The sequence below is a fragment of the Eurosta solidaginis genome, chromosome 2 (genome assembly GCF_040869045.1).
Source record: "Eurosta solidaginis isolate ZX-2024a chromosome 2, ASM4086904v1, whole genome shotgun sequence".
Taxonomy (NCBI): Eukaryota; Metazoa; Arthropoda; class Insecta; order Diptera; family Tephritidae; genus Eurosta; species Eurosta solidaginis.
Window position 1 is genome coordinate 273,547,445 of NC_090320.1, and position 24,408 is coordinate 273,571,852.

Here is a 24,408-nt window from a genome sequence, read left to right on the forward strand (position 1 = left end):
TTGTGTAAGATTGACAGAGAAGTTTACTAAGTGGGACGACTACGCATGCGAGAAGCAGTTACATTTCATTTGTCAAAGATATAGTTTTAAAGGTGTTTCGTCATAACACATAAATTAAGTTCCCCAATTATGTGTGAAACGATTGTGGTATTTAAAAAAATATATTAAGGTATAATTCCTTTTTCTAATTAATAATACTTAGCTATTAAACTTTAGATTCTTTAACATGAAACATTTTGTGTTCATTTCGTACAAGTTAGATCATTACGGAACACTTTCAATCACTTCGAAATAGTTTTCCGAATCACTGCGGGATGATCTCTAGAGATTTCCAATATTGGTTTTGTTTTATTCGTTATTATTGCGGGATAATTTTAGAGTGCTTTTGAATCAATTCAAGACTAGTACTGAAATAGTTCAGGATTTGATTTCGGTATTATTTTCTTTATCTTCGTCGAGCCACTTCGTTACAATTTGGGAGAACTTCGGAAATTTTTTCGCTTAGATAAATGGACTACATAAAAATAGATTTGTTCTACAGTGTCTTCATCTGTGTACGGTAGTCTCGAAAATATCGGAATTTGTAAAATCTAACGAAATATAAGAATGGGCACACATAAGTCCAGAGACTTCTGGGATTTGTAACTTCTGACGAAATATAAGAATGGGCAACCTGAAGACCTGTTTTGAAGCAAAGTAGCAAATTGAATTGCAAACTGTTAGCGTTTTTTCTTGCAAAAGTATCGGATGATTTGAGCTTCTTATAATAAAGAATACGCAAACACACCTTTCACACTGAAAAAGTTGGAGACTTCGTTCTTGGTAAGATTATCACTTGACATTGTGTCATGTCTTACAGGAGGATTTGGTTGCTACTATCTTCAGAGAGCATATTACTGCTTATTATGGCTTTTGTACAGCGTTCACCGAAATTATGGTTGTGTTTATAATAGTAAAACCTTAGCAAGGGTAGCGGTTGATCAATGAGCAAAGAGCAAGACATATGCCCGATGTTTGTTAGCACATAAAAAAAAAACAACGAAAATATACTATAAAAATAGTATTTAAGTCATATACATATGTAAGTAATATTTCTAAATTGCTAGTGCAATATTCTAGCAATTAATTTTGAATTCGAGATTAAAAAGAAAACAGCCTATAAAATTTATGTGATTGTAGCAGCGTAAGTATGACACGAAAAAATTTTAAATTAGGTACATTCGGATATTGAATACAAAAACAAAAACATTTAAACAGCAATCAAGGCGAATCTATACCAGGTGATGGCCATGGCTCAACTATATTGTTGGCTGATTTCTACAGCAACAACATACCCTTGTTCAGATTGTCAAAATCAGCGTGATGGTGTTAGGTGAATCGAATGGAATGAAAACATAAAACTTGGCAGTTTTTGTGTGTTGTAAGAAAATGTTGTCAATGTGTTGGTTCCATTTTGAGTTTTGCCAACTGCTTTTGATAATTCATCCAATGAAACGAAAAAAATAAAAACAGCTGATGAGATGGGCCAACCATGTAGTTGAGCCATGGTGGTGGCAAAGCGATTTCAACCAATTCGCTTTGCAGAAGAATGTCAGGTCAAACAAAAATTTTCCTCGATTTCGATTAACTGACATATTTTTGTACCAAGGCGTTGTATGGGAAATAATCAAGAAGAAGAAATCAGCTGTTGGGATACACAACACCTGGTACTGAATTCGCCTTGACATTGCTATGTTGCTACACTTCATGTTCAGCAATTACTAAACGAAAGAGAATAATAATAGGGGGGCTCATGATAGCATATAAACTTATAAGGTGTAAAATTATATCCATTTACACACGCGGTTATATGAACACACCTAGTAATACTCTTGATAAACTTAATTGTTTTTCAGCTGTATTATTGCCAAAAAGATTTTTTTGATTGTTATACAAATTAAAAAATACCAAGATTAAGTGAAAAATCAAAACTAAAACGCCTTTACTTGCCGATGTTGGAGATTTCTGATGAAAATGCCGGCTGTAATGTCTGCAAGGTGGCATTCCTTTGAGTTTACCGCGTTTACACAATGAAATGTGCGCGTAAATTTATACAAATTGTGTAAATGATTTTTCATACAAAATTTGACAGCTCGTTTACGCACTAGATAAATTTATACGTTTACACACTTTATAAGGCATTTATATGGTTACATGAGTCCCCCTAATATATGTGAAATGAGCGCGAATAATTATTTCACCAGCTGACGACATCTGCTTTAGTCCAGTAAATACTAGCAAAGTTTGTTACTTACGTAGACAGTTAATATGTGGAATGCCTTTGTAGAACTGTCCTTCCATGTGGTCGATAATGTACTAAGGGCTTCATTCCGTATTTCGAACGATAGCTCCGACAAAAGATTCGCCTCTAAACGAGTTCGTCTAGCAATGGTATTCTCTATCATTTTCTTTCGGCCTTTACGTTTTTTACGTTATGTCAAACAGGAAGGCGAAAGCAATTGTAAACTGATATACTGCCATTATTTAACTGAGTGTAGATGCACTTGCGATTCGTTCCTGAGGCGAAACAAAGGTTCGCTTCATAATAGAGAATGAGGCCCTTAGTTTATCTTATTACAAGGAGCAGAAAACGTCAAAATATTCTTTTGTATACTCACATGGAATATTTTATAACTGAAACTTGCATATTATAGTGTAAATCGATAGTGGTGAATGATATGATAAAGCGATTGAGAATTATATTGACTTCCATGCGGAACAAAATTTTATTAAGTGCACATTGTATGCCTTTGTTTTTACTGCTCATTACTATTGGCAGTGAAGGGGTATGTAGTAGTACATGTGAGGTTGCACCGAATACATAGACAATTTAAGTACGTTGACGACTTCTGTCTTTCACATTCTGTCACAGCCTAGAAGGTTATTTTGTATTTTACTTATTCGTCTTTTTGATAGTCTAACTTCCTCGGAGTCATCAACTCAGACAGCTAGTAAACTTTGTGAAGCTTTGTATACTGCAACCTGGTAGTACAGATGTCCATATTTCTGGAGACAATTGAGACAGAGCATGCGTATTATAAGGCGAGAGTCCACAAAAAAATCCACCTTTTATAAAAAGCAACAACAAAAAGTTGTATTTTTAAATATTTTCGAGAGTTACGCATAGCATACACTAAATTACAAACTTAATACTAAAAAATATAAATTATATAATACTCTCATAAAAATTGATAAAAAAAAAAGCGTGGTAAATCAGCAAACATGCAAAGGTGCCAAAAACAAATAAATATTTTCATTCCGCTATACAATGGAAACGTGTAGCACTCAGTGAGTGTAAGTGTGAAATGCAACTTACATATGTAAATTAAATAAAGTTTTTCCAATTCATGGTAAAGCAAAAAACCACGTCAATATATCAATGATGCGCTGTAAAATGCGCCTAAATAAATCTCATGCCATTTCCATTACATTTGCTGCCGTTTGCGTTGTTATCTCAAACATATCGGGCATCGCTGGTGTGGGACTATTCGTTGTTGTTGTCAGTTTTGATATGAAAAGAGAATCACCCAGTGCATCATTATCCTCATCTACATCATCAGCATTTTTATCGATTCTATGAATATTGTTGTTGTTATTACTTTTGCTACCAAATTGTACATTCATGCCATAGCTGGGTGTTACTTCGGGACAATTGTCTTGGTCCGCAATCAAAAGGAAAGATTGTGGTAAATTATTATCGTCCATAACTTTTTTAGCGGCTGCCACAGTTTCGGCGGATGGCTTGCGCTCGCGTGTCATAATCCAAAGTAATTCTGAAAAGAAAAAGTTTATTGCATAAAGTACGGATTGTAAGTAACTATGTGTTGATATATCAATGTATGTATGTGTTTTAGGTACATGATTGTTTCGTTCGCTTTCTTGGGTTTTGATATTCACAGCAGGTTAACTCTAAAAGGATAACGTTATTTTTTTCCCCTAGAAAGATAAAGTACGTCTGAGAGAGGTGTTCAAGTTTAACGACCCTAAAAATATTAAAAAACACTTATATTTCTTTTTTTGTTTTTTTTTTTTTTATTCATTTATTTGAAATATATTCATTTGTTTTAAATGTTTTTTAAAGAAAATATTGTTTTTTTAATATATTAAAAATTAGGTTTGACTTGTCTTTGACTTGTCTTTACAAAAATCAGTTGTTTTCGAAAGATCTCAGTTTATAGCAAAAAACTTAAAATAAAATACATATCTTTGTACTTCAATTGAATGAATTAATTGTTTTAAACTATATTAAAAAAATATTAGCTAAAGTTACCATTTTCGGCAAAAATTACATACAAAATTAGTCATGTCACATAGTCACGTAAAAGATAACGATACATCTTCTAGACGTATTTTTAAAAAACAATCGTATATATTTCAGCAAACAAAAAAGTACTACTGAAAAACACCCCCCACTGACAAGCTGGTAATGGTAGCTGAGAAAACTGTGAATGAGAATGTTCTCTCTTTATGATTGTGGGAGACTGAGAGAAAAATTAAAACGACGTACGTCTCACAGACGTACGTTATCTCCCTAGGGTTAATGAAGTATTCAAAGGCATATTTTATGTCAGCAACAATTGAACCTCATATGAAAAACTTTAAGGGAGGCACACCCCCGAGCCTACCATTAAGGTGAGAGATACATAACAGGTTAAAAGGAAATTTACATCGTCCACCAAAAACACTGGGAAAAAATGTAACTAAACTGATACATCTCACCAAAAGCAATATTGTATTAATATTCTACGTAAAAAAAAAAAAACATGTTTGCCTCAATTTACATTTGAGGAGATTTAGCGCGAACTTCGCTTCGTATTCGAGTCATGCTCTTTTTAATTTTTCTTACAATTAGCCGGGACGTAACCTAAATAATTTATCCCGACTCTGAACGCCATCTGCAATCAGACGAATCTTCACTGCCGAGGGCGACACCATTTAAATTTATTTTTTAATTAAAAAAAACTCGTTTCTAAATTTTTGATGTTGCTTTGTCTTGTGCTTGAACCAAGGACCACCAATTTGGTCTGGGGAGCACGCGTACAACATGAGAAATATCAAAGAATATTCTATCTACGTCAGAATCCTTCCATCAGATCGGTATTTGGGTTTGAATACTGGATTTATAAAAATATCTTTGTAATTGTATCGAGTATGTCAGTTTCGACAGATAAAAGTATCGATATGGCGTCGTATAGAAATTCGTTTCAATAATTATCAGTCTTAGATATTGACTACACTCTTTTGTAAAATATGGTTCCTGAGTACAGTTCTTAAGCTTGAATTATTTCTCTGGGATTTCCTTAACATTATCGTACACCGAATACGGAAAGTACGAAATAATGCATTTATTCACAAATCAATTAATTTAAATACAAAGCACGGCCGGCCATACATAATTCAGACAATGGAATCCAATACAGATCCTCGACTACTCCCTAAAGTTATTTCATAATTTTGTCAGAAGTTTAGTAAACGCTGGTTCTGCAGTGAATGCCCTATGGTTAAGACTTTTGAGAATTTGTAGACTCAATGGCTGTTGTGGCTCCGTATGACTCCCAACAACATAAATTTGGCTCTTGCTGGCTCATAACAACAACGAAGTCGATTTCGGTAAAAAAAAACTTTGAAAATAAACACCGCATACTTTGAAAGACGAGGATATATCACATTTTGTATGGCGTTGGTACCGGCATATCACACAATCGAACGAACGGTAGGAAAATTTAATTGTTTGTCATTCCGCGAAAAAAGTTGTACTTGTTATTGTCGTTGCTGTCGGTTGGCTGCGTTATTCAAATCTCTTGAGCAGCCTTGTTATAAATTTTATCTTTTACTCGAGCTAAGCAAATGGTATATGGAGTGTTGGTTTCGCTTTTTTATTTCAGAGCGCTGCGGTAAAATCCAAAATACATGGAAGAGTATAAACATATTATTTGCTTAAGTATTTCTTATTTATGATTAAACCTATATATGTACCAACTCATATACCTGTCCATAGATCTCTACATATTTACAGTAATAATTAGAAAACCACTCAAATTATTTATGGCATGCTTTAACTTATTTGCTTTAAACAAATTGTGGTAATTCGTGAATTGCATAGTAAACTTAATCTTATACCATAAACGGGAGTGCGATGGGGCATGTGACGTCTATTATCTGAACAGCTGTTCTTTTATTTGTGAACCGCTTAAGGCTTTGTTGTTATGAAAAATAGTTTAAGTACATTTTTGAAAAACATGAAAAGGAATAAAAAGGGAACTTAAATATAAGCGGTAACTTATTCTGCTGTCAGAAAGTACTTTACGGGTCGTCACATATTTTTAAACGGTTTTATTTAGGTTGGCTTGACAGGCTGCACGGCCAGCGCGAATTTTGTAATTAAAATTTAAGTAACTTAAGTAACTTCCCGATAAGCTACAAGCTTGAAACTTGGAATATAGTTCAGAACCTGATGACAATGTAATAATAAGAAAAAAATCGCCGCTAGGTGGCGCAAGGTTCGAGACATTCACAAAAATCATATTTGTGGTCCGATTTCGCTCATATTTGGAACACATAACACATAAAAGAATAGAAAGCGACCTATGAAAAAAATTACCGCTTGGTGTCGCATGGATGGAGATATTTACCAAAATCGTATTTGTGGCCCGATTTGGTTCATATTTGGAAATCATATTTGACGTACAGAAATAGAAATCGCTTTAATAAAAAAAATACACGCAAGGTGTCGCAAAAATGGAGATATTCAAAAAAATCGTACTTGTCTGACCGATTAGGCTCTTTGAACAAATATTATATACAGTCCGGTAGAAATGACATCAAAATACTTTGGAGCACATAAGTTCAAATTTTGTTAGTGAAATTTCATTATAAAAATTCATTTCCCGGTAGAAGTAACGTCAGAATACTTTGGAGAACATAAATTAAAATTTTGCTAGTGAAATTTCAGTACAAAAATTCAAGTCCCGTTAGAAGAGTCGTCAAAATACTTTGGAACACATAAGATCAAATTTTGTTAGTGAAATTTTAGTAAAAAATTCATTTGCCGGTAGAAGTGACGTCAAAATACTTTGGAGCACATAATTTCAAATTTTGCCAGTGAAATTTCAGTAAAAAGCTCAAGTTCCATTAGAAAGGACGTCAAAATACTTTGGAGCACATAAGCTGAAATTTTGCTAGTGAAGTTTCAGTATAAAAATTCATGTCCCGTTAGAGGAGACGTCAAAATACTTTGGAGCATATAAGTTGAAATTTTGTTAGTGAAATTTTACTAAATAAAATAAATTAAAAAAAATTTTAAGTTAAACGGTTTTATTGAAAGCAATACTTACATTAAGTAATAATAATACTAAAAGATAGACAATAAAATAATTAAAAAAAATGTTTAAGTTAAACGGTTTTATTGAAAACAATACTTACATTAAGTAGTAATAATACTAAAAGATAGAAAATAATTAGATAGGTCCTAGGTACTAGTCATCACACTCCTCGTCAATCTAGGGCGTTGATCAGACAATTAAATAAAAGCGTTGGGCGCGTGAAGTTTCTAAAAATATGAGGCGTAGCATAACCTGATTAAGGTTCAGTTGGTCTTACTTTTGACTATCAATAGAAATTATTTGACTATTCTTTCTTTATGTGAAGGACCCTGACTATTTTATTGATATTTTCTTGGGAACATTCATTTTCGATCATGTGATTCGCGAAGTTTGATTCTGGTAACAAAGTCTGGTAACCCTGTGGACAAAGCCAGTCTATGCGAGGTATTTATTAACCGCCCAGTTTAACCTGACTTTCGAATATATGACTTCGCCACTGGTCACACAAAAAGCTATGAAATTTTCTTATCTCATTTAAAATAAGAATTTAATATATGTATTCCATAAATAAATAAACTTACTTGTATGGGCCAATGATGTCATATTGTTACAACTGTAGACCACACTGTAGGTTTTATAATCGGTACCAAGCACAATATAATTGGGAACATCCGGAGAATTGGCTAAAAATATAAGAAAATAATGTTACCTTTCATTGTTTTAATTTGCGAATGTTTTGTGGACTAAAAAAATGTACATTTAAATAGCTCCCTATTTAAAAAATAAACTTTTTTTTTACATTTCCACACTCAGATTTTAAAGCTTTAAAGAAAATCTGGGCTAACTGAAATTTGCTAAACGCACTTACGGAATTTTCCAAACAGCACATTGATCTGAGATGGGGCCAGCAAATGGGCTATGGCTGTAGAATTTGTGGTATGACCGGAACTGAAATAAATATGATAATAACACAAATATATATATAATGCTATGTTTATAAAATTTGATAAAGAAATTTTAAAAGGTTATAACAATAATATTGCAGCTTTTGGTAAACTATGATTTCTAATTAATCTTTATTAATTTTTCGGATCATATTATTCCTATCAGCTATTTCATTTTTTATTTCTTTAAATTTTTATGTAACTTGAAAGTTGTATAAGGGGCATTCCAAATTGAAAGGTGGCACACATTTTGCTCGACTTTGACTCAAACTTTAAGTAATTTCTCCTTATCTATTGATTCTAGCTGTTTTGAAATTGTATCACTTAAAATCGAACTATCATTTATTACAAAGCCAATGAAATATAAGCTTGGCTTTGCAGTTAACAAGAAAAAATAAAATTTTCTAGGAGTGACGGGTAACGAAGTCACCCGCCAATGTAAGTGGATGGCTTCACTTTCCAATTTCAAACAATCTATAAAAATCGTTTCAAAATCGGTTATACCATATATTATATATTGAGGAGAAACTAACAGTATCATTAACGAACCTCTGCTAGCAGCCCTAAAAAACAAACATTAAACTTTAAAGACAGTCAAAATAAAATGCTTGCACAACTATCCATAGCTGTCGCCAATTTTGAAAGAAGCCATATTATCTTTTGCTTTAACTGGTGTTACGTCATTTGGAACGTTATGGCGTTCGCTTTGTCTTTGCACGGAATGCATAGATTGCACGGATCGTAAAGTCACAAAAACAAAATACCAGCAAAAATTGTATGAGATCAGTGCAATTCATGTTATGCTCAAACCTATGTATGTACATTTTCGTGCAACGAATTGTAGGAAAAGAAAATGCAACCCTGCTTCAACAGTATGGCTCTCAATCCTCTCACTTCGCACACGGAAAAATCATGCAATGGTTTTTCATAATTTTTTGTAGGATTTTGTTATTTTCTAGGCAAATATTATGACGCTTGCTACTGATGCATGCTATAACTTCGAAATGATGTGCTTTCGTAGTATTACAAGACAAAGCGAATGCCCAAATTGCCAATAAAATCCGAACTACCAAGCAACACTGACTAAAATTTTTCATTCCATTACGCATTTATGCTTGCCATATAGACCGACTTGAGCGTATTCAAAAAATATTTTTGCCATTTGCTCTCCGGTCTTTGCGTTTTCACCATCCTGTACCATCATACAGTTCTAGGTGTCGGTTAATTAACCTGAAATTATTAGCTGGCAGCAGAATGCTATCACTGACACCTTTATAGGATATCATCAATGGGACGGTTGACTCGCCCTATCTTTTCGAATGCATGCGATTCATTGTACCATCGCGAACACTTCGATGTCGCAATTTTTTCTCGTTATATAGAACGATTTCTGCTTCGAATTCTCCAATTGCTGGGGCAACAAGGGAATTAAATTTGTTGTATTCTTTAGATATTGATTTTTCATTAAATAAATTAAGGTTTAAACTGTTATTAAATGAAGTAGTTTGATTATTTAATATTGCTTAATTAAGATACATTTGTAAATAGTCTGTAAGGAGATTATGATTGTCCAAGACTAAAATATGAATAAATAAATAACCAAATAACTAAGAACTTCTGTTTTGTATGGATGATTGAGTTTAATAAAGGCTTTAAAGTAGAAAACTTGTATAATTATTTCATTAAGCCTCTGTGTAAACTTGGCATTAGAAAGGTTTAGGCGTTGTTGAAAAAATTGTACTTTTTTGATTAAAACTTTTGGAAAATTGTTTATTGAATATAAACGAAAATATCTATGAATTTGTGCAAAAACAGATACGTTTTAACCCTCCGATAGATTGTGGCATCTGGCCAGACGATAAGGCTTTATTTTTGTGAATAACTTTACTGTTGCCCACCGGATCCTGAAAAGATTTTGTGACTTTTTAAGCCTAGAGGCGGTCTTTATAAGAATTCGGAAATCGATATATTTTTATTTTTATTTTATCTTTATTTTTTGTACCAAAGTTGTTTATGTCACATTTTAGCGTTGTCGTCTGGCTAGACGAACATATTTTTAAGCCTATAAGACCTCATAGTTCATATTCATTTCAAAATTTATCAACAAAAATTCAAACTTATTTCTGGGTAATCAAATAATTTTTCAACACAAATACGCCACATCAAAGTCGATGGCTCTACCTCCTGAGCTACGCCACATAACAAGCTCACACCATCTTTATAAGCTCAACTATACCTACGTACATACTTTTTTAAATTGGTAAATTTTAATTAATAAATGATTCTTTTATACTCACAGTGTGTTAATTGATGTATTGACTACGCTAATTGTGTTATTGCCTTTATTGCTGTAGCGCGCAAACATACAACGCTTGGCTATCTCGAAGATATGCGGATATTTGGCATACTCGAACCAGGTGCCCATATACTAAAAAGCAAGTTACAAATTTTTCTAAACAATTTGGTTTAAAATAATAAATAATTTACTTACGGCATCTGCATGAAAATCATCTGGTACTTTTACATCTGGACAACTGCGCGGAAAGGGGACTTGAGCTGTAGTCAATTGACATATCAACAGCAAAAGTGCAGCATAAATACTAAAGGTTAAATCAAATCGTAGTAAGTTCATATGTTAATAAAAATTGCAGGGCAATTTTAAACAAAAAAATTTAATTATACGGCTATCAAAAGAAGAAGAAATTAATTAAGTTAAAAAAAAATTATTAAAATTTTATGACATCGATTAGATTTTACTCATAGGGTTGTGAATAACTTGAAGACATTTTCTGATTAATGTTTTTTATTCAACCGTTTTAAAAAATTAAGGTATCACTGTGACACAATTGCAGGTCGTAAAATTGCTTGTGTTGTTTTTTTTAAGCCACCACAAGGCACAGCAGGTAGAATTGAAATTGCCCCTACCCAAAAGGGGGGGGACATCAAAATTCGTTTTAGAGGTATGGTTCCTTCGGCAAAGTTTCTTATTTTGATCCCAAGAATACGATTTTCACAGAGCAATGAGGGATTTTTAAATCGACCCGCCCTAATATACACATATTAAAATGTAAGTACCTGGCAATAACAAGTAAATACTGTGATGATGAATACTTTTTTACAACATTACTAACCGGCATTTTGCGGCCACCGTGGTGTGATGGTAGCGTGCTTCGCCTATCACACCGTATGCCCTGGGTTCAACTCCCGGGCAAAGCAACATCAAAATTTTAGAAATAAGATTTTTCAATTAGAAGAAAATTTTTCTAAGCGGGGTCGCCCCTCGGCAGTGTCTGGCAAGCGCTCCGATTGTATTTCTGCCATGAAAAGCTCTCAGTGAAAACTCATCTGCCTTGCAGATGCCGTTCGGAGTCGGCATAAAACATGTAGGTCCCGTCCGGCCAATTTGTAGGTAAAAATCTAGAGGAGCACGACGCAAATTGGAAGAGAAGCTCGGCCTTAGATCTCTTCGGAGGTTATCGCGCCTTACATTTATTTTTTTATTTAACCGGCATTTTCAAGCGCTTGACGAACTAACAGAACTACACTAATGAATGAGTCAAGTGTTAACCCGATTACCATATGGTAACGCAAAAGGTTTCGCTATATTTCCACGAATTAAATCTAAACTGCACAACAAATTTACAAATGAATAACGCTATTTTATACAGAATATCCGTGGCTTTCCGCAAAACAAAGCTTTGGTCAGCCTGGGTTCAAATAGGGAAGTTATCGTACGTCAAATTTAAGTGAGAGAAAGAAAAGTTGAAATTCCCGTTTTTCAATATGGCACGTCTGTAAGTACGCGATTATAGTAATAATTTTTAAGAACATTTAAATAAAAACTATAAAAGTCGATAACTAATGAAATAAGTTATTTAATTTAAGTAAATTTTTTGCTGGAATTATTTAATTTCTAGTTCTTTTTTACATTTTATTTAAGGCGTTACCGTATGGTAACCGTGGGTTGGCTAGGGCACAGTTTTTTTTCATATTTCATGGGATTTTATATGCTGGGGTACAGTTATCTATGCGTTTCAATGGCTTTTCTGTTCCTTTTTGTAAATTTATCTGATATAATCTGCAGAATTGTTTAAATACTACGACTTTCAGAAGTTTATCGTTGCGACAAATACTTGATTACATTCAAAGTATACCAACCACTCTTTATATCGAGCCCCCTGTGGACGGAAACATATCTGGCGAAGATGATGCTGAAGATGATTGTGCTGGAATCCCTGATAACGTATGACCCGCTCAGCTAAAAGGCGACTGTGAAGTAGTAATGGTTAGTGGACGGCGTTTCGCTTATCCGCTCTTGGCTTTTCTCAATTCATGTGGATATAATGTATGGGAACAGTTCGTGAAAATAGAATTTCATAAAGCTGTCCACTGGTGCATAAAAAAGACTTCAAGTCAATGGAATGAGGTTACTCGCAATCAATTGAGATGAAAAGCACTGAATTATATTTGGTGAAATGGAAAAGTAACAATGTTGTGTGCATGTCATCTACCAGCTTCAGTGAAAATCCGAATTCAATGGCACATCGTTATTCGAAGATAAGTGGAGCCAAAATAAATGTACCCTGTCCTTGTGCTATCACGGATTGATGGATTCGATCATATCTTGGCGCAATATCACCCCGCAAACAGGGGACAAAAGTGGTGATTAAGCATTTTTACCTGGCTCTTAGATGCCTTATTAAAAATGCTTGGCAGTTTTATCGGAAAGTACAACCGACAATGTCTCAATTAGATGGCCCTATTCCATCCCACAGATATGCTCTACAACCAGGTCGAATGGAACATACTCTTCGTTTAAATCAGAGCGGATATGTTGTAGTACCATCGAATCGTAGCCGTTATTCGTGTGAAAAATGCATAGTTAACGGACGAACAGCATATATGAAATGCATCGTAAGACTTTGTTTGAAGTGTTTTGCAAGTTATCATATCAAACCATGATTTCAACCACCTCCCAGCCAGCATTTTTTGAAAATTTTGATCAAAAAGTATTCAAATATCATACCCCAAGATGATTAAAATTTTGATCAAAAAGTATTCAAATATCATACCCCAAGATGATTAAAAACGTTCAAATTTAAAAGCATTTTCTGTTCGAAAATTAACGTATCGTCGGAAGAAAAATGTACCATAAATGTGATTATTCTTGAATAATCATATATGATTCATATTTCGAAACGCTTTTTATACATATTTGATATCATTGTAAAATTGGGCTTTAATTGTTTTAGATTAATATTTGAATGCTTTTCACAGTCATTTTCTGATAATATTCGTGAACATATTTAAATCATTTTGGTTGAGATTTTTGAATCATTTTTGAATGCGATTATCATGCATTTATTTTTCATATCTCATACAAAATAAGATACTACATACTAATCTTATTTCATCAGGGGAAGAAAGCATGCGGAAGTGAGCTATTTGAACCAAAGGTAATTCGCAAACAAAATAGACCAATATACACTTGCGACTACAACATCCAGCATCAGATATGATCGTCAACATCTTAAAATACGATATGGTACGGGATGTTGAAGCCATATCCAGGTACATATGTCAAGAGAGTTTCACTTACCTGGGGTTCAAATAGTTCACAACCTTTGTATTGTCTAATGGTTGGTTTTGTATTTTCTGGGAAGCCGAAGGTGGAGAAATGGTTGGGGACATCTTTTGTTAGGAGCAGTATATACATTATTTCTTGTCTTGAAGAATAAAATTTTAATATATTTTTTCTGAACTTCATGATTGAAAAAATGTGCGTATGCGAAAAAATAAGATCTTCAATCAAAAGTAAAATTTTAACAAGTATAAAATTCATTATTCAGTCAACAAAGATTGTCAAAAAAGATTCAGAAAGCTGAATGCAAAATGATTAAAAATTTTTGATCACCTAAAGTAAGCACATTTGATTCAAATATGATTCCAAAATATGATTGAAAAACTGTATACAGTTATTGATCATCAAAAGTATTCATATTTGATTATTTCTTTTGTTCAATTGTATGATAACTCATTTTTTAATCAGAAAGAGTAATCAAATTGTATTGATATGTAGGGAAATTCAAAATTTTATCACCTAAATGCTGAGTGGGCTATATTTTAGTTCAGAAAATGTCTTTCTATTATATTAATTATATAATGTTCAAAAACGTCTATTATTTGGGAAATAAAATTTAAAAAACCATGTCCAAAATAATTTTTTTCTTTCATCGAAAACCTGTACCCTAGACGACCCAGGATTACCATATGGTAGCGCTAGTTTTACGGATTTTCTGGAAAAGCGTAACAGTGGATTAAAAAATGGACATCATTTTCGTGTTCAGGAGTTCAAAATCTATAAGACAGTTTCGTTCCAACTAAATACAACACAAAAAAAGTTATGGGAACTACTGGGTAATTGAATTAAAGTCTCGAATAAAAATTCGTGGAAATTAGCGGCGATATCAAACTAAAATTAGCAATAAGCTATGAGAATATCTAACAAGAAGTAAACAAAATTCGTTTATCACGATGTGCCTGAAGTCAGTTCAAATACAAGTTTCGCTCAAGATACATTTTTTTTACATACTATATTGAATCTGTTGAGTTCTATTGTCCAAGAGCCCGTGACTACCAGAACTTTGTCATTTTATAAAATCTGAAACTTCGTTAGAGCATACTTCGAACTTAAGTAGGAATGTCGGTATCCTATGAAGCTTGAGTCAAAGTGGCTTTAGCAGAGTATACTGAAATGATCCGTGTCCGTCTGTCTGTCTGTCTATCCGTATGGCTGTCTGTTTGCACGCAAACTATTTCTTAAATTTTTTACATATCTTGAAGAAATTTGGTTAGATATCTGGTTATTTGGCTGTTCGATTGATCAATTGTCGGAACCGACCGAATCGGACCACTATAGTATAATTCTCCTATACAATCAATTTTTCGAGAAAGAGAGTTTTTGTCATTTATTCTCATTTTAACAGCTAGAGGATTGAATGCTCTCAGGATGATTGCATATAAGGCATAGATTTATATATATAATATATATCCACACAACCTATTGTTCAGATAAGAGGTTTAACGTAATTTCTTACTCATTTCAACTGCTAGAAGTTTCAAATTCTTCCGGATGCTTAAAAATACGTATATATTATTTTCTGAAACAATCGTCTAGATCGTTCATATATATTGTATATATCACATATAACTAATTGCTCATATAAAAGGTTTAACGCAATTTATTCCTCATTTTAACAGCTAGAAGCTTGAAATTTCACAGTCTTTCAGTGTGGTCGATGAGCAAACTTCTGCTAAAACTATGTACTCATTCAGTCCATGTGAGGTCCTCACGGAGCAACCAATCCAATCATAACCTCAGTCGACACTCTTATTACCAAGAACTAATAATATTATATTTATACATTCAATACGTGATCACATCTCATGAATAGATTTACTGATTAAAACTGCTTGATTTAACCATAAGTGCGAATTTAATTTTTATTTTTTACCGAACCTTGCCTAATATTTAATAGAGAATACAGATCGGTAGGTATTGAATTTGGGCACCCGGTAGTCTGCATAGCTTAAAATATTCGGCTCTTTTACTTAAGTCCTTATTTGTCTATGTGTGCGATATGTAGTCAACACGCTAAACCTATATATGTTTTCTTACTTAGGTCTTGCGAAGAAGGATATATTTGCAAAGTTGCCACCTCACTAGAATTAAAGTGGTAGAGTGTCTGTAACAAGGTAAAACTATAAAGTGTGAATAATTTGGCTATAGTATGATGCATTTCAAATAATACAGTGATGAAAATAAATAAAAAATAATTTACAACTAAAAATTTATATCTTCTATAAATCTTATAAAATAAAGTCGCTAAATGCCATGTATGCACATAACTTCACACAGAATGCTCCGATTTTAAAACGGTTTTTTGCATTTGAAAGCTTAGCTACGTGAGATGGTACAGTTCATATAATTTGAAGGTATATATTACAGGGGTGTGGCAAATTGCCAAAATGTAGTAAAAAATTTTAAAATTTTGTTTACACAGCTATAACTCATAAACGGACGGATGGATTTGAAAAATTCTACTTTTCAGTAAAACTTTGAAATATTTACCTTCGTTCTGCATCAAAAAAAAAATACTTGATTCCTTTCTTATATCAGTCAAATTGTTTAAACAAAAGTAACATTTTTACCAAAAAAATTCGTGTTTGTGATTGTTTGGTGTCAACTGTGCGAGCAAATTACTTTTGAGTGAGACATGATGCGACACATGCGTATATACACATAGCATTCGCTGCGTTATTTAACTTCGGCCGTAGGTTTACAGGAATATATGGATGTACATCACTACACAGTATAAAACAAAGTCGCTTTTTCTGTCCCTATGTCCCTTTGAATACTTAAACCTTTAAAAATACGCAACGGATTTTGATGCGCTTTTTTTAATAGATAAACCGTGATTGAAGAGGAAGTAACGGATGAACATATTTGGCTGAAAATTGGTGGAGGGGTAGCTTAGAACCAGGAGACAGACATAGGCTAATTTTTATCCCGTTCTGGATAGGGTCTTGAGATCAAAACGTGGACCTGGCTAATCCTGCGATATGTTTGTACAATATGGGTATCGAATGTAAGCTGTTTATGAGTACTTTGATACGGGGTATTTTTCGTACCCGCGGGTAACTAGGGTCTCGAGATATAAGCGAAAACGTGGACACGGGTACACCTAGAATGTGTTTATAGAATATGGATAACGAATGAAAGCTGTTGATGAGTGCTTTAGTACAGGGTAGTTTCCATACCTATTGGTGACTAGGGTCTCGAGATTGAGGCCAAAACGTGGACCCGGATACCCCTAGAAAGTGTTTATACAATATGGATAACAAATGAAAGCTGTTGATGAGTTCTTTAGTACAGGGTAGTTTTCATACCTATTTGTGAAGGGTCTCGAGATATAGGCCAAAACGTGCATCAGGGTAACACTAGGATGTGTTTTTACATTATGGGTATCAAATTGAAGCTGTTGATGGGTGCTTTAGTACAGAGTAATTTTTATACCGCTGGGTGACTAGGGTCTCAAGATATGGGCAAAACTTGAACCCGGATACCCCTAGAATGTGTGTGTAATATGGATATCAAATGAAAGTTGTTGCTGAGAGCTCTAAAGTAATTTTAATTGTGATATTCGATTTAGTTGCATTAACCTGGCAAAACTGATAAATGTGCATGCGAAGCCGAAATAAAGGCATGAATTAATAATATCCACATAACTACTTACATACGTCCTATTCGATTTGCCTGGCAATAAGGGATGAAGAAGAATGGGAAAAACTTTAGAGAAGAGAAAAGAGGGAAGGAGAAGGAAACTGAGAAAGGGATACAGTGAGACGAAAATAGAGATAGATGAAGCGAAAAGACGGACGGAGGAGTGAATAAAAGGATTAAGAAAAAGTGAGGAGGGGGGGGGGGGGCTGAGTTAGACGGAAAAAGCTTATTAAAATGTATAGAGGTAGACCAAACTTAGGGCAGAACAACGTCTGACGGGTCTGCTATTATTTATATAAAAAACCTAGTCATTTATCTTGCTCACCTCATTCTCAGTTGAAGATACATTATTATGTGTAAGTTTGCTGTAATAAAGATATGCTCTACAAGAAAAATATTAACTAGCTGTATGTTTTCTTTGATTTTATTGTAAGTTTTTATTTTTTTATTTTCTATTTATTTGTTTGTTTTCACAATTCCAGCAGTTATTTTAAAAGCACCGGTTTGTTGGTAAAGTTTTTCTATGTGTGAATTACAAATTTCAGATAAAATTAACATATATTCATTTTCTCAAAGTATCTCGACCAATTAAGTTTTAAATAAAAACTGAACTTTTTTCTTGAATTTGTTACTATTTTCTTTATTCGTATATTGATTAATCGACACTGATAATTGGTTCCTCAATTACGTTTAAAATTGAAAAGTTGCTTCTGCCAATGCCGGAAGTTAACTGGAAGTGTATCCCTCGACTAGCGCGTAATTTATACTTTCATTCAATTAAAAAATCATTCTAATAAAATCAATATGCCATAAAAGTCTGGACGCGTAACGTGAATGGAATTGCTTATGCACGTAACATATAGATGTGCACTATACTATACTTATATACATATGTATGTGCATAGCAAGCAAAACAAAAAAAGTATGAAACGTAATTATAATAAACAAATTGTAAAGAACTAATTTTAATCACTTAACCCATCTTTTAACTCAAATTGCGAAATAAATTGAACTCATAACTGCATTCAACACTACAATAATCCCTAAAGCATAATAGATGACATACGAATTAGGGATGTGGCGAATAATTTTGTATGTATCAACGAACTTTTTATACTCAGTTGAGCAGAGCTCACAGAGTATATTAACTTTGATTGGATAACGGTTGGTTGTACAGGTATAAAGGAATCGAGATAGATATAGACTTCCATATATCAAAATCATCAGTATTGAAAAAAAATTTGATTGAGTCATGTCCGTCCGTCCGCCCGTTAACACGATAACTTGAGTAAATTTTGAGGTATCTAGATGAAATTTTTTAAGTAGGTTCCTGGGCACTCATCTCAGATCTAATCAAAATGAACGATATCGGACTATAACCACGCCCACTTTTTCGATATCGAAAATTTTGAAAATGCAAAAAAGTGCGATAATTCATTACAAAAGACGGATAAAGCGATGAAACTTGGTAGGCGAGTTGAACTTATGACGCAGAATAGAAAATTAGTAAAATTTTGGACAATGGGCGCGGCGCCGCCCATTTTTAAATGAAGGTAATTTAAAAGTTTTGCAAGCTGTAATTTGGCAGTCGTTGAAGATATCATGATGAAATTTGGCAGCAACGTTACTCATATTACTATATGTATGCTTAATAAAAATTTGTAAAATTGGAGAACACCACGCCCACTTTAAAAAAAAATTTGTTTAAGTCCTATTTGAACAAAAGTTTTATACCTTTAAGTAAATTATGTCAAGATTCGACTCCAGGGGCCCTATTCGCTAACTGTGAATTTTAAATTGTACACAACAAATTGTGTAAACTGTGAAATTCTGATTCTGTAAAGCAAAAATGTGAACAAAAAAAATCACTGATAAAAACTTCGTGAGTTTTCTTGGCAGCCAGTGTACACTATTGTGACATTCAAAACTCATACGCACTGTTGCAGAATGGATTTTTTGTTTTCATGGCGTTTGATGAATATTTTCTCACTGACATAAGACTTTTACATTCAGCGCCCATTCAGCAGAACAATGTACACAATAATTTACAGAAGCGCATGAAAATTTAAAGTGTAAATTGTATGTGCAAATGAGTTTTCAATGAGTGTACATTTTTCAGTTTTACACAGTTAGGGAATTGACCCCCAGTAATGATATGGTGCAATAAAATACAAAAATAAAAGAAAATTTCAAAATGGGCGTGACTCTGCCCTTTTTCATTTAATTTGTCTAAGATACTTTGAATGCCATATCTCGAAAACGCCTTCATATATAAAACTACCACCACTCCCTTTTAAAATACTCATTAGCACCCTTCATTTGATACCCATATCGTACAAACAAGTTCTAGAGTCAGTCCTGGTCCAACTTTATGGCGATATCCCTAAATGGCGTCCACCTATAGAACTATGGCTGCTTCCTCTTAAAATAATCTTTAATACCTTCCATTTGATACACATGTCATACAAACACATTTCAGGGTTACCCTAGGTTCATTTTCCTACGTGGTGATTTTCCCTTATTTTGTCTCCATAGCTCTCAGCTGATTATGTAATTTTCGGTTACACCCGAACTTAGCCTTCCTTACTTGTTAGGATTATCTTAATAATTGACGCTGAACAGCCACTGTGATGTGATGGTATCGTGCTACGCCTTTCAAACGAAAAATCCTGGAGTCAAGGCCTGAAAAAAGAAGCCAAAATTAATGTTAAAAAACAATTTTTTTGATTTGAATTTTTTTTACAGAGCTTGATGATTTTTTGCTGATTTAACTATTAGAACAGTTAATTCTAAATCAGCAAGTTTTTATTCAACAGCTATTTGAGATGGATATAAATTTACACAAATATGTATTGAATTGACCCGTAATTCAGTTGATTGCACCATTTTGTTCTTTCAGTGAAAGTTTGCAGAGGGAGGACCTTAACGTAGGAGCAGGTTCTCAAGGTGCCCCCCCCCCTTATTTCCGCGGGGCGAATTACAGTTAAAAAGTTGGAATTATGTCACTTTTGGTTCATTTACATAATGTCAACTTTCATAACACTTCCTGTAAAAGTTCTTTTCTTGGCAACACTGAAATTGCTGTTAGGGACCGGTATCTATACTACTTAAATTTTTTTAGAAATTTTTCAAACTTTCGAACAAACAACCCCTTTTCAATGTAGAGAACAGATCAAAAGAAAGTTTAGAAAGTTGCTAATCAAAGTCTGATTCATGTAAAATACTAGACTATCCAAATTAAAAAACAGAGAACAATTGCAAACATTTGCGTGTATCGTTAATACTTCGACGTTTGATTGATGTTAAATAAGTTATCACTAATAGGAAACCAAGGCTATCCCCCACCAGATCATTCAGATTTGCGACAATTCCGCATACATTTTTTCGGGTGCGTCTACGAATTCGAATGTCGAAATTATTGTGAAATCTCCGCGTTTGCAACTGTGCATATTCGCAACATCTCCAACAATAATGTGCACTATTACGGCAGTAATATCGGTATTATAAAAATTAACTCGAGATTTGAAATCTATTTATAATACCCCTATACTAATGAACACTATTGAAGCCCATCTTCTGCTGGCTGCTGAATCGATTTTTTTGTAAAAAAAAGGCCTTATCTCAGGATCGACTTCTAATATAGCGATTTGAAATAAAACTCTAAGGGCTGGCAATTAAATAGTAACCAAACAACAGCTCCGGAAATACCGGGGTCGACATCTCCACTACTCATATGCAGATATTTGTTTATTAAATTTATGTAAGCACAAAAGCGTAGTCAAAGCATCAATTATAATAATCAGCTTCAAAAGAATATCCATATATTTACTATGTTTAGTATTTTTTTTTTTTTTTGTTTTTTTTTTTTTTTTTTTGTAGTTATTATGCTTCATTTTGACCCATTCACAAAGTGCATAATTGTTTCTGACAGCTATAATGAAATAACTGTTAAATAAGTGATAAAAATCAATTACATGACTGAATAAAATATAATACGTCTGTCTAATGTGAAAGTCTACCAGTGAGCACATGCAATGCAATTTTGATGCTAAAAATGAGTACGAATTTTTTTCTTCAATAAAATTAAGTTCGAATTGCTTCTTATGAAACTGAGGAGGCGCGAATTTTCTCTTTCAAGGTGGTAATTTCAGGTTAGGTTAGGTTAGGTTGAACTGGCCGGTCCATGACGACCTCACATAGCCTGAATAAGTCCGTAGTGTTACCAGAAGTTTGCTTTAACGACCAAACTGACTATCAAAAACCAGGACCTATGTTATAAAATAACTCCGTCCTCTTGGCAAATACCAGAAGCTTCCTAGGATTTATGCCACTTGCTGGTTCTAGATCTGACAGCTGTATCACTCCCAATAGCTGGAGTCTTAGCCTAGCAAGCGCAGGGCAAGAGCACAGAACGTGCTCGATCGTTTGCTCCTCCAGCCCGTACTTCCTACATCTACTATCACTGACCTAGCCTAATTTAAAGGCATGTGACGCCAGAAGGCAGTGTCCAGTCAGAATACCCGTCATGAGTCTACAGTCCTCTCTTTTTAATGATAAAAGCAACTTTGTTAGTCTAAGGTTGTAAGACCTGCACATAATCTTCGATACTTTACGCCCCGCGCTTGAACCCACGCCTTTCCTGCTTGGTCGATCATGTGCACCTCGCCCATTCTAATTGGGACGTCCACGGAGCAAGCTTCAAGGGATGCGTCCTTTTTAGCTAGTTTATCCGCTTTTTCATTCCCATCTATTCTCATATGCCCTGGGACCCAATATAGATGTATGCTTCTCCCTGTTCCGATTCTCTCCAGGGACTGCTTACACTCTAACACGCATTTGGATGCTGTGGTATGCGAGATTATTGCTTTAATTGCTGCTTGACTGTCAATATAAAAGTTAACACGATTGCAGCTTGGGCTATTTTCTTCAAGGGTTTCTACTTCTTTGGTTACGGCTACTATTTCCACTTGGAAAACGCTACAGTAATCCGGCAGCCTGTAGGATCTGTTTATTTTCGGTGGTAAAGCAAAATATCATCGATTGAGCGCACGGTCCAGATTGGAATTTAAGCGTCTCTGCCCAATCCACAAGAAAGGCGATCTCGCAAAGCGCATCAATCACCGCGCAATCAGCCTGCTTAATAAGCCTCTATCAAGTGTTCATAGTCAATGAACGGATTAGAACTGGGTGGCTACAGGCCTACTAAATCTACCATCGACCAGACCTTAACGAAGTGCCAGATCTTGGAGAAGACCGTTAGTAAGAGAATCGACATTTACCATCAATATATCGACTTCAAAGCAGACTTTGACAGCGGGAAAAGAGGTTGCTTGTATGCTGCTGTGTCTGAATTTAAGTTTCCCGCAAAGTTGATAAGGCACTGCCAATTTGACGTTGAGCAAACACCGCCAGCTCCGTAAGGAATGAAAAGGACTTCTTGAGACCAAACGAGGCTTAAGTTGAGGCGGTGCCCTTGATTGCGATTTCTTTAACATAATGCTGGTGGAGATAATTCTATACAGGTACTACTTTGGCCTGAGTAGGCAATTAAAAAGCAAATTTTTTACTATCAAATTATTACATAACATATAAATTGAATATTGTCATACCTGAAATATTGTAACGATTGAAAATATGATTGGAGGTTTAATGAAGATTTGACTTTAATCATTTGCGTTTCGAGATTAAATTTTGTATGATAAAACTTGCAAGATTTAACTTCAAATCTTTTCAAATGCCTAATCTCGCATAAAGCTCTAAGTGGAGATATGATATAAGAAAAATATCAATCAGCTGATTTTCAAATGTCACCTGCATGGTTCCGCCAGGGTTGCTGATTGTACTCGCGCATAACACTCAACCAGTTTTTTCTTATTTTATTTCATTCGCTGCTTTTCTGGTCTTTTTAACTTGATTAGCTTTTTTTGGTTAAAGGGTCTTTTTTGATAGAATTTTATGAATTATTTGAGACCTTTTGAATTTTTATATTTTTCTGATATCCATTTGAACTCTTCTGAACTACAATTGATTTTTCTGAAAGATATTTTTTCGTTTCCGAAATGCATATTCACTCGAAGTAAAACTACAAATATCACGAGTTTTTCTTTTCGCTTTTTTCTTCTTTTTTTACATATTTACAGATTGTTAACAATGTATTTTAACATTAAATTAATATCAATGTCCTCCATTCATTAGTTAATATGGTTCAATTTTGCATTTACAGTAAATTTTTTTTTAAATTTTGTCCCTTTTCCATTGCAACTCAATCAAATAAAATTATTGACAATCGAATTGACTGGTTATGGTGAGTTCTTTCAAAGATAAATTCTGTCCTGTAATAACATTCATTGCCGTTTTTATGGTCTCCTCTGATGGATTACGTTCACGGGTTAGAATCCATATGACTTCTGCAAAATAGAAACACAAAATTAATTTAGTAAATATAGTACTCATTTGGTTAATTAGTCTATCTGTATTGGAAGTAAATTATTAGAATATATTTCAGAAGGCACTTCCTTTTGGAGTATTTGTTACTGCTACATTTTAATCCGATAATATGGAAACAAAGCTTAAGAAGACTTGAGGTATTGCTCGGCATATACAGCGCATGATTGATACCTACATTAAATTAAAAAAAAAATGCCTTCACCTGGGAAACATTAGGCCAGCCCTAATAACAACTTCATTGTAACCAACAAAAATAAAATTGTACGCAAGAAAATGTCAAGGTGCCACCACACGTTCCAAAAAAAAGTTGGCATTATCTCACCTTTTGTTGTATATTAACATACTACTTCTCTGAATGAAAAAAAAACTAGTA

The 24,408-nt window shown here is 33.9% G+C and overlaps 1 protein-coding gene across 1 annotated transcript in view; it reads right to left on the reverse strand.

The window, feature by feature from the left end:
- Window positions 1-3,106: 3,106 nt before the first annotated feature.
- LOC137241859 (uncharacterized) overlaps window positions 3,107-24,408 on the reverse strand; it is a 48,858-nt gene continuing 27,556 nt past the window's right edge. The window contains exons 6-13 of the mRNA XM_067769230.1: window positions 23,868-23,995; window positions 19,373-19,424; window positions 17,914-18,040; window positions 10,797-10,905; window positions 10,603-10,733; window positions 8,230-8,309; window positions 7,943-8,044; window positions 3,107-3,812 (exon numbers count right to left, since the gene is read on the reverse strand). Coding sequence (XP_067625331.1) covers window positions 3,451-3,812; window positions 7,943-8,044; window positions 8,230-8,309; window positions 10,603-10,733; window positions 10,797-10,905; window positions 17,914-18,040; window positions 19,373-19,424; window positions 23,868-23,995 — 1,091 coding nt within the window. The 3' untranslated portion in view covers window positions 3,107-3,450. The remainder of the gene's footprint in view (window positions 3,813-7,942; window positions 8,045-8,229; window positions 8,310-10,602; window positions 10,734-10,796; window positions 10,906-17,913; window positions 18,041-19,372; window positions 19,425-23,867; window positions 23,996-24,408) is intronic.